Source organism: Perna viridis, chromosome 6, assembly GCF_037379345.1.
Source record: "Perna viridis isolate PV_CMFRI_1.1 ecotype Kerala chromosome 6, ASM3737934v1, whole genome shotgun sequence".
NCBI lineage: Eukaryota > Metazoa > Mollusca > Bivalvia > Mytilida > Mytilidae > Perna > Perna viridis.
The window spans coordinates 36034880-36046042 of NC_142450.1; the positions used below are offsets into that span (position 1 = coordinate 36034880).

At 30.8% G+C, this 11163-nt stretch overlaps 1 protein-coding gene across 1 annotated transcript; it reads right to left on the bottom strand.

The window, feature by feature from the left end:
- Window positions 1-768: 768 nt before the first annotated feature.
- LOC148614750 (putative acetylcholine receptor chaperone) lies at window positions 769-10976 on the bottom strand. The gene is made up of 3 exons (XM_088589084.1): window positions 10842-10976; window positions 4803-4938; window positions 769-3815 (listed from the first exon to the last, which is right to left on the bottom strand). The coding sequence occupies exons 1-3, from the start codon at window positions 10950-10952 to the stop codon at window positions 3592-3594; spliced, it is 471 nt and encodes a 156-aa protein (XP_088445210.1). The 5' UTR covers window positions 10953-10976; the 3' UTR covers window positions 769-3591.
- Window positions 10977-11163: the final 187 nt, after the last annotated feature.

Here is an 11163-nt window from a genome sequence, read left to right on the forward strand (position 1 = left end):
TTTGAAATAGTATAAGCAGATCCATCTCTCCAATTCATCTAAGAAACACTGCGATTTGAATGTGAAGCATAATAAGCTTACAAGCTTTATAATTAAGTATATATCAGGGTGTTGGCATAAATAGAAGCAACAAGGGCTTTGAGGTTTGCATAAAAATATGTGTAATCTCATTTATTTTTGTTATGGTTTAACTTGTTTTCTTTACTATGCATTTGTTACTTTTGTGTAGTTAGGTGCTAACTTGCTATTTAGGGATGAAATAGAAAATTCCAGAAACTGCTTTCCCAAATATATAACAAATTGCCAGTTTTTAATTGGCACTCTTACATTTAGACCACTATTGTGACTACCAGTACATGTATTAACAATAGCCAAGGTATATATCTTAAACACTTATAAAGTGTATTTTTTTCCATTTAGAACAATCAATGTTTAAGTGAAGTATCATGGTACTGATGTGCTGTCATGTAGTAATGACTATGGTAAACAGAAAATCTGAACATCCTTCGGCCAAGGTTGGTGAATTTCGTAACAGATCAATGCTAAAAAGGCTGGTAAATATCATAACAGGTCAATGTTAAAGATTCATCTGGGTAAAAACTGATAATACTATCATATTAATACTGGCATGTTACTACTATTTTTGAACAGACCTAATGACTGCCTGATGACTATTTAACATATTCCAATATGAAACTTATTTAATTTAATTACACAAGTAGTGAAAAATGAAATTTTTAACACAGACAAAAAAATAACAAATGACAATTAAGTTTAAAGTCATTTAATTAAAAAAAATTAGATCACAGGGATACCATTAGTAGGTGGTAACAGGCCAATATCATACTACATATACTTTAGATAAGTTATGTTGAATCAATCTGGATTCAGTTTCTCTTGCAACTTTGTATTTCTGAGCTATTGATATCCCTGCTTTATTCTCCATACTAATTGACGTTAAACGTAAACTAAACAATTCCATGTGAATGTTAATAAAACAGGGTAACAATTGAATCTTGAATTATCATGGATTTTTAAAAAAATGATTTTTTTTTTCTTCAATAACCTTAATAAGGGGGAACTCCTGCATGTATCTGTAAGGAATGTGGGATGGGGTTGAAATTAAATTTATTATTCGTGTAACTATGCAAACCTTAGCCACGCATACATGCATGCATACAAACTATTAAAACCCGTCAGTACTGTAGGAGTTTCTACAGTTAAAGAATGTGTTTTGAATCTTGTTTGCCAGCATCCTAAATAATTCCGGATTCAATTAATACATGTGCCTTGTTTCATATACTAAAATAAAAATATTTACCACAACACTAAGGTTTATAAAAAAGATCATATTTACTCTAGTGTATATTTGAATTTACATGCATAATTAACTTTTAAATGCAAATTTGCTGACCTATGTAAAATACTGGCATTTATATGTATGTAAAAATTGTTAACAGAAATCTACTTAAAAATCAGGAAGATAAGTTACTACTATAAATATAAATAACTTAAATATTCAGTAATGAAATAATAGAAATCAACCTTGTTAACAAAATATCTTTACAGAAGTCTAAAAGGGATGCTGAGATCATGCTCATTAAAAATAACTTATTTGGCCTTTTGAAACCCAAAACTAGAAGTACTGTGAGCAAGCTAACTAAGAGAATATCCCCCTTTGCTTCAATTGGAGTTCAAGGTATACTCTTAAGCTCAACTATTTTCCTGACAAGCCTCCAACAGTAATTATATTCTTCATGCATGTCTACATACGTGCCCAACCTTCCTGTTAAATTAAATTTCATCAAAATCCCTTGAGCAGGTTTCGGTGAAGTTGAGCTTACAAGGTCTTAAATGTGTAAAACCCAAAAGCTGGATTATCTCCCTTTTGAGTGCTCAAACAGTAACTATATTCCTTCACGTACATCTACATATAATGCCAAACATTCGTATAAAATTTGATCAAAATCATAGAGCTTGGTTTGCGGGGGTATAATGAGACAATCAAATAAATGTAAGATAAAGAACAGTGTTGTAAAACATATACATAAATCACATTAGTTCTAAAGTAATGAATACTGCACTGAAGATTGTAAATCACTATTATACCCTCCCCCCAAAAAAACAACAATTTACAAGTATCATACATGTAATACATACCTAAAATTCATATATAAATAAATAAAAATCAAAACAAATATATGTAAATATGGAAGTCGTAAGTTTGCTTCATGAAAGAAACAAAAGTATATTATGCATTATAAATGAGATCAAAGTCTAAATGAATTAGTCTACCCTGGTATTATAGAACAACTGGTCATCATGTTTTACCTGGACATTGTTTAATTAATTAATTGCAAGATCAGGCCTCTGGTTCTCAGTAATTATTAGGAAGTTACTTATATAAAACACAGGAATCCCAACTTAAATCATTACTACTCAATGAAATTGCAAATCTATTAAAAAAAGCTACAAAACTCTATAAATGTATATGAAAAAGAAGAAAAAGAGGTGGTGTAACACTGTTGACCCACCCAGTACTACTTAATCCAAATTTTTATGTTCATATCCTGAGGTACATGTGTACTGAATGCTAAGATGATGTAAAATACTGATGTCCAAAACTGGAGGATACACAAACAGAGAGTCACACATACTAAAAATGTCCCGGACAACTTTGAGGTCATACCAGTAAGTAATATGTTTTATAAACCACATAAACAAGTTCATACATGTAACTTCTTACCACATCTTAAAATTGCAATTCACACATGTACCATGTATAACCAAACACACTTGTACATCACATTATAACCAGATAAATCATGTATATACATGGTTTCAATTCAATACAATATACAGACAACATCCACAAGACACACAAGTTATAGATTGTAATTGCCTGTACACACACTTATGCATTTCATATATAAAAAAATGATAAAAAAACATTGATTTCATGGAAACACCACAAGTCACCAATACGATTTGATGTAACCATTTAGTAATGGAAAATCCTATGTATGCAATGAAAATGCTCCACTTAAATAACAACAAAGAGACAGCTGTACTATAAATACTACAACAAATACATTGATTATAATATGATGAATGGACACTGTTAGTTCAAACATTTGTGTTCATTTTTGGTTTTGTAATTTTAAAAAAATCCCAATGTCACTTTTTGTTTATTAAAAAAAAAAACTTCTATGACTGTGATATATCTTCAGTTTCTTAATTTACAGTAACAAAATAAAGTATCAGCTTCATCAGGATTTCCTCCTTGTTCAAATCACATGGTGATACAAGTCTTTAAAGATACATTGCAATTAAATATTGGATTTAATGACTTGCTACCTTTGACAGAAGCTGATGCCACAAAAATAGACTTTTCACCTTTCAAACAGAAACCCGGACTTTTGATGGATCTAAACAATGACACACATACGCAATTAAAAACCTTTTATACATCTCTATTCAGTAAAGTGTATGATCAGATTCAAGTGACCAAAACATCAATGAGGATGTTATTCTAGGTGAACTTCCCTACAAATTCTATCTTTTATCAATCAATACTAGTCTACAAACTCTTCAATCTTCCTTTTTATCAGCTGTGACTAATGGTGTTTTCTTGTTTTTGTCTTCCATTTCTTTGGCTTTGAACTGTAGGTAAATTATAAGTCTACACATCAAGAGGAAAAAGAATACTATGGATAAGCTCATGCGGTCCAGGGGATTGTTCAGCATGTAATGCCCATAGACATCATTCACTGTTAGCAGAATCATCAAAACATTAGCTGCTTCTTTTAGAGGACCTGCAATGAAATGTTAGAACTATCCAATTTACACTGTTGATAATTATTCATGAACAACAAACAGAAATAAATAACATGAAGTTGTGTTGTCATGCTAGGTATACCACACTCATACAGGAAGTTGATAATGGAACTGCACCAAAATTGCTCACAACGCATGCCCTATCTGTGTCAAGCCACACTAAATTTGAAATCAATCCACCTGTTGAGAGCTGAGAAAATGCTATGCATAATTATAGCAATATGTAAGTTTGAATGTTCACCTCTAGTTCATTTGATTTTCTGTCTTTGGATTTCTGTATCTTAAAAGGAGTTTTGAGGTCAATGAAGGATCAAAAACCAAAATAATCAAAAATGGTTTTGATCTTTGTAAGAAAACATATTTGATGATGTATAAGAGGGTGAAAGGGTTGGAATCTCGGCCGAAAAAAAATTTCTATATACAGTCTAAGCCTTAAGTAATTTTGAATAAATTTTATCATTTCAATCATATTTATGAAAAGACAACTTCATCATTTAGTTTCATCAGATATTCACAGACACAAAATACCCTTCATCAAGATTTAAAAGCTTGTCCAACTTGAAAGAAAACTGATAACTAGAAGTTTGTTGTAAACTGCACCAAACTATGTCATTGATTTTGAATTTTGGCCCCTGTGGTACATGTAACATGTATCAGCCACTGTCATTTGGTTCCAAAATTCAACTTTGTGCAATTTCAAAAAAAATCAATTGATATATTAGTCATGTTACAAACAAGCACACTGAAGACAAATTTTGGCAAATATTGTTTGATCTTTTTAGCTTTTTTTCTTTTTCATCAAAATTTGACAAAACTCACACATTTGGCTTCACAAAATAGATAACTCTGATACATGAACATGTATTATTACATACAAAAAATAAAAATAAATATTCACTTTCATTTATGTTAGTTGTAAACAGAAAATGATATCTATAAAAATCATCACTTGATAAAGGTCATACCTGGAATGAATGCAAGTATTATGCCACATGCCACCTCTGCCCCACCTATTGCCTTCCTGTATACATGTGGACTTAATTTCCATTTAAACAACTTCACTGGTGGAAATACACGCACTTGCTTGATATAAGATTTTCTCTATAAAGAAAAACAAAATAATGGGAAGTTTACCCCAACCAGGTACAGAAAAATAACTACATGTATTATTCATTTTTGATCATTTCCTTGCAGATCATAATTTATTTTTGGTTTTACATTTAAACAATATGTGTAGCTCCATAAAAGCTAAAGTTTGTTAGTTTTTTTAATACTTTTCCACTACTGTAAACATAATAATTTTCACTATTTTTGTGATGGACAGAATAGTGTGAAAAATAGTACTTCCTACATTGAATTTTAACACTATCTCATGCAAATATATTTTTTTTAAACTGCAAATATGTTCACTTGAAAGAATCTGCAAAAACTAATTTGTTTACACTATTTCAATTTGAGCAACATCCTCAATCAATGACCTGAATAAAAAAAATTGCTTTCAGGGCACAGCTTGATATGACCACGGAAGTCAAACCTTGAACAGTTGGGGAAGGTGTAGACACACCATTCAAGATTTTAATTTTGATTGTGATTAGACTTTTGACACAGGATAAAATTTGATCTGAAACAAAGTAGTCCTTGTTTGGTCCTTAAATAAATGGTTCATGTCACACACTCTCAAATCAATCCAAACCTTCCTCTGGGAGTATAGCACCTTTTTGTACAATTTAAATGAGATCAATAAAGTAAAACAGGAACTTAAATGGTTGCATCAACTTAGTTTTACTATACTAAAGTCCCAAAAAAGTATCAATATGTAGTTTGCACCTTCATACAAGAGCTAAAAAGTAGCATCATAGCAAATCTGTTTCTGTATACTGTTAAGTGCAATTGAGAACCAAACCAGACTAAGGAAACATTAGCTAGATTGTGTAATTAAATACAAATCAAATCATAGTGTTTTTCCTACATAGATATCCCAATAAAATTAACAATGTAAATACGAAAATGAAATATCGGTCTTGCCCATAATTCCTTACAACATCTAGACATTTGGATCAAGTGGCTAGTAGTAGTTAAAATATACATTTTCAGGAGCGTTCAAGGTTTCACCTGCCTTTTAACAGTGATAGATATTGCAAAAAAATTAACAATGTAAATAAGGAAATGACATTATCAGTCTTAACCATAATTCCTTAAAACATCTAGACATTTTGGATCAGTGGCTAAAAGTAGTCAAAGTATACATTTTTAGGAGCGTTCAAGGTTTCACCTGCCTTATATTAGTGAAATTATTGTCCAGAAAAAAATTAGTGTTTTGCCCCTTCCAGGCCCCAATTCTAAACTGGCTCAAGTCACAAACCCATTAAATCATTCCAAGTCTTCCTGTTGTAGTATAGCACCTTGTGAAATGTACATGTACATGTAGTACAATTTAAAAGAGATCCATTCACGTCTACTTAAGATATTCTTCAGACATCATATAAAATATTTATTTCAGGACCCACATTCTCATTACCCCCAAAATCAGTACCAGCCTTCCTTTGGTGGTATAGCACCTTGATGTGCAATATCTAAGAGATCCATTTAATATAAGCCAGACATCAGGAAAAGTATTGTTTTTAGCCCCTTTTTGGGGCCCTTATTCCCAAAGTGTTTAAGTCTTAACCTTCAAAATCTAGCCCACTTTGATTTTAGTTTGAATTGTTGTCAGAAGAAAGATACTTCTAGTCAAAATACTACTTAAAGATTGCTTTTGGTGTCATCTTAGGTGGAGGTGAGATTTAATTGTCAAGTACCATGAAGCCTATTAATTTTATCTAAATACATGTATATTCATACTGAAAGATATATATAATCATATTTGTCTGTTTGGTAAATACGGTGAGATCAAACATCACTTCTTTTCAGTATGCACTCGCTATTTATCATGACAAACTAAAAAGAAGAACTCACTTTCTTACCAAAACCCCACATTACAATAAAAGACTTATCCTACATACTAAATAGCAATTCTACTGATATAATCAAATTAAGACTTGAATTCTTGAAAGATTGCTGGAATATCAGATCTATTTGAAATTGAACATATGATATTTTTTCTCCTTTTTTGTCTATCTCTATCATATGTAAATACCACTGTCACATCATGTATTTTGCAACTTATTTTACTGTCCTTATACATTGTATTGTTTTTATTCATGCCATAACTATTTATTGAATGTGTTAGCACAAATAAATATTGTCTATTGTCTAACATCTGTTATGAAAAAAGACGACCTGTTCAACTATAGGACAGAACATCTTGGGACAGATCAACCTGAAGATGGAACGACTTTCTTCCCTTTTAATGCTCCCAAAAAGAAAATCACAGGACTTAGTACACTAACAATCATGGGTGTCTTCCATTTCTGCAGCACCTACTCTGTAGCAAAGTTGGAGAAATGTTAAGTGCCAACCACCCTTTTTCCACAACCTTTCTGATGTTTATGGGACCCATAGTACAAATGTACATGTATATGAGAGTTCTTGGTGATGTCATCGGTTACCTGTGATTTGGTTTTGATTGACAAAAAATCCATTAATTGGGGAATCAACTTAAAATTATCATCACTTTTTTTCCATTTATGGTTTTCCTTCCCTCGTTTGTCTACCCCAGACTTGACTTTTTATAAGCAACTCGACGGGTGTTTCTAGAAAAGCAGAGGACGCATACCCTACCAGTGCACCTGGTCCATGCTCCCAGTTTTTAGTGGAGTCTGAGTTGCTCATTTACTTTTGTTACTTTGTATATATGATTTTAGTTACTTTATGTTCTTTGTTGTGTATGTCTGTTTTCCATGTCTGGTCTTTGTCCCTGGATTACATTCTTTTGATTACCGCTATAACTTTGGTTCCCTTGATTACTTTTTTAAAGATAATTGAAAAAATATTTTGGTTCCCTAAACTTCCAATAAAACTCTTATTATCAGATAAATGAATATGAATGAATACTTTATTCATAAACATAGGTTATTGAGAAATTACAAACATAATATAAAATTGTACAATTTTACAGTGTATGTCTAACAAGAATGGTACATATTTGTGTAAAAATATTGTTGTCATCTAACCAGGAGGGATGACCTTAAAAAGAATAACTTTTATAAACTTTGCCAAATTTTCTAAAATAGAAACATCAGCAGTATTGAATAATGTGATAAATTTGATAATATTTGGATGTTTTTGACAATAAATTGGGAGGAATTTTTTCCTTTCCTCCCTTAAAAACTTGCAAGAAAAAATATAATGAAATTCGTCACCTATATCGTGTGAGTCACAGAACGTACATAATCTCTCATTTCTAGGTGTATTTGTCCACCTACCCGCTTCAATTGGTAATCTGTGGGAGCTACACCTAAATTTACATAAATAAAACATCAGATATGATGGTAAAATAGATATATATTTTTCAAATCCAAAGTCTACCTTGAATATCCTATAATTTAATGTTTTTGAAGAGTTCAATATATTAGAGGACAAATTTTGTTTAAACTGATCAGTTAGTCTTAATTCAACACATTTTTCAATCCACTAAGTGGAAAAATACTCTGGGTTACACCAAACATTTCATAAACCACATCAAAAATATGTTTAATGAATGCCAACCACTTGCTTTCCAAGCCATAGTTTACAAAATTCACATGCAATAATTTATAATGAATAGAAGAAAATTTATTCTCGTCTCCATTTACTACACGACACCAAAATTTTATCATTCTAATCTTTACCAATAATGAAATAGGAAATCTCCCTAGCTCGCCGTATACTATACAGTTCGGTGTTGATTGTTTAAGATTCAAAATAATTTTGTAGAATTTTAGTTGAACCCGCTCCAAAATATCAAGATTTTCAAAACCCCAAATTCCTAAACCATACAAAATAATTGGTAAAACGGCTTTTTCAAACAAATCTAATTGACATTTAATAGATAAATTATGTTTACGACAGTTTTGTAATATACTATAAATGGATTTTGTTGCTTGTACTTTTAAATATTTTCTAGTCGTAAGAAAACTTCCACTTCTAGCAAAAAATATTCCTAAGTATTTATAATTTGTTACAATTTCTAATTCTCTGTTGTTTAAATAGAATTTGTCCTTGTTTGAAATTCGACCTCCGGAGAATATAAGAAATTTGGTTTTTTCAACATTTATCTTTAGTTTCCATTGGTCGCAGTAATTCAAGAAATGATCTAACATTTGCTGGAGTTCTTTGCTAAGCTAAAAAATTGTATCATCAGCAAACAAAAAAATTAGAATTTAAATATAAATTGTTAATTCAACTTCAGCATCACAACTGATTGATTCTAGGCCAAACAAACCATTTTCTTCTAGATAAGATTGCAGATCATTTAGATACAAAGAGAATAACACAGGCGAAAGGTTCTCACCCTGTCTAACACCAATTTCATATTGAAAATATTCTGATGTTTCATTATTATGTCTGATACATGATTTAACTTCATCATACATCTTCTGAATAATGCGTAAACATTTTCCTTTTATATTATTAACAAACAGTTTGCAAAATAAAGAATTTCTGTGTACAAAATCAAAGGCCTTTTCAAAATCGATAAAAGCGCAGTGGAGTTTCTTATTTTTTACCTTTAATAATTCAAATAAAGCAATCAGTGAAAAAATATGGTCATTTGTGGAGTGTCCACTTCTAAATCCAGTCTGATTTTCATTTAAAATAGAGTTTTCATCAATATAATCATTTAATCTAGAATTCAATACTGAAGTAAACATTTTTCCCAATACGATAACAGAGTTACAGGTCTATAATTTTTTGGCTCTAATTCATCTCCCTTCTTCTTATAAATTAGTATAATAATACCCTTTAACCACTCATCTGGTATAATGACAGTATCAAAAACTAAATTAAATAACAGTACATAAATATCACTCATCAAACAAAAAGAAGCTGATATATATTCGTTTACTACCTTGTCATCGCCAGAAGCCTTGTTATTCTTTGCAGCTCGTATGGCTTTGTTAATTTCTTCTTTTGTTATAACACTATTTAAAATTTGATTCTGGTCATTTTCAACATTATTTTGTACATCAAAATTATCACTCTCATCAAATTTGTCAGTATTAAGGTCTTTGAAAAAATCAAATAAAACATTTAAAGAAATATCTGTATTTTCTTTGGAATTATTTCGAAAAAAGTATTCAGTGATTGTGCTGTACAAATAAAGTTTAAATAACAATGACATAGGAAAAATGGAGGATTATAATTAAACATCACTACTAATTAATTTTTCAAGAAACAAATTAATAAAATTACAGACAAAATATGAATTACTTCATCTAAATAAAACATTTTACAGAACCAAAATTGGCCAAAAAGTTTTTAATATACAGATAATTATATTCACTGTTCATTATGTTGTTTATTTGCCAACCAGTTAGACACTTGAGATGTAAAATGCAATTGGCAACTCTTCTATCCTACATGTACATTTATATGATCCTTGAATCTACTGGTCAAGGAGTAGTTCTCCACTACAGGTAATTCTCATCAACAGACTTTCTGTCCTCTCCTGTGAAACCAGTTCAAGCCGATAAATATACGAAAAAACGTCTCTAACAGATTGCAGATTTTTTTATCTAGATAGAAAATGAGCTATCATACAACAATTTTCATTGAGGAATAAACTTTTGGAGAGCAAATTGGCGAGAATTGCTGCTGTCTTGGAAACGGTGAGATCTACTCTCTGACCAGTACACTTTACTTCAGGCATATGTTTGGATTTGTGAATTGTGTCATAACCATTTATTGTTATTGTTAATGTGTTTGAATGAATAAATTTTTATATTTGTATTTACAATAGACAAATATGTGGAAACTTCAAAATTTCATATTCTAGAGCTTAGAATGTCACCAAGTCAGTGAATAGCTTGCAATTGGATGAATAATTGGAAGTGACATGAGGGATTTGATTTTGAGTCCAGACGTACCATTTCTTTATAAAGTTCTTCGTTCAGTGATGGTGTCAGTTTCAGCGTTCCAATGAAAACAAAGAATAACCCTAATGTAATAGATAATGCTCTGAGTACGAGATTCGCCATTTTGTGATTAGATGCTTCTAAAAAATAATATCTTTGTGTTTCTTCATCAGAAGTTTCAGTGGCTGGCAGTTTTACTTCCGGTGAGGATCTGTGTTAAAATGCGCTTTAGTTTTGAGTTGTTCAGACGAAGTTCATACCCAATTTAATGCATTTTAATGGATTCATGCGATATATCTTTATTTTATATTGAATGTTTAATCATTATCTCAAA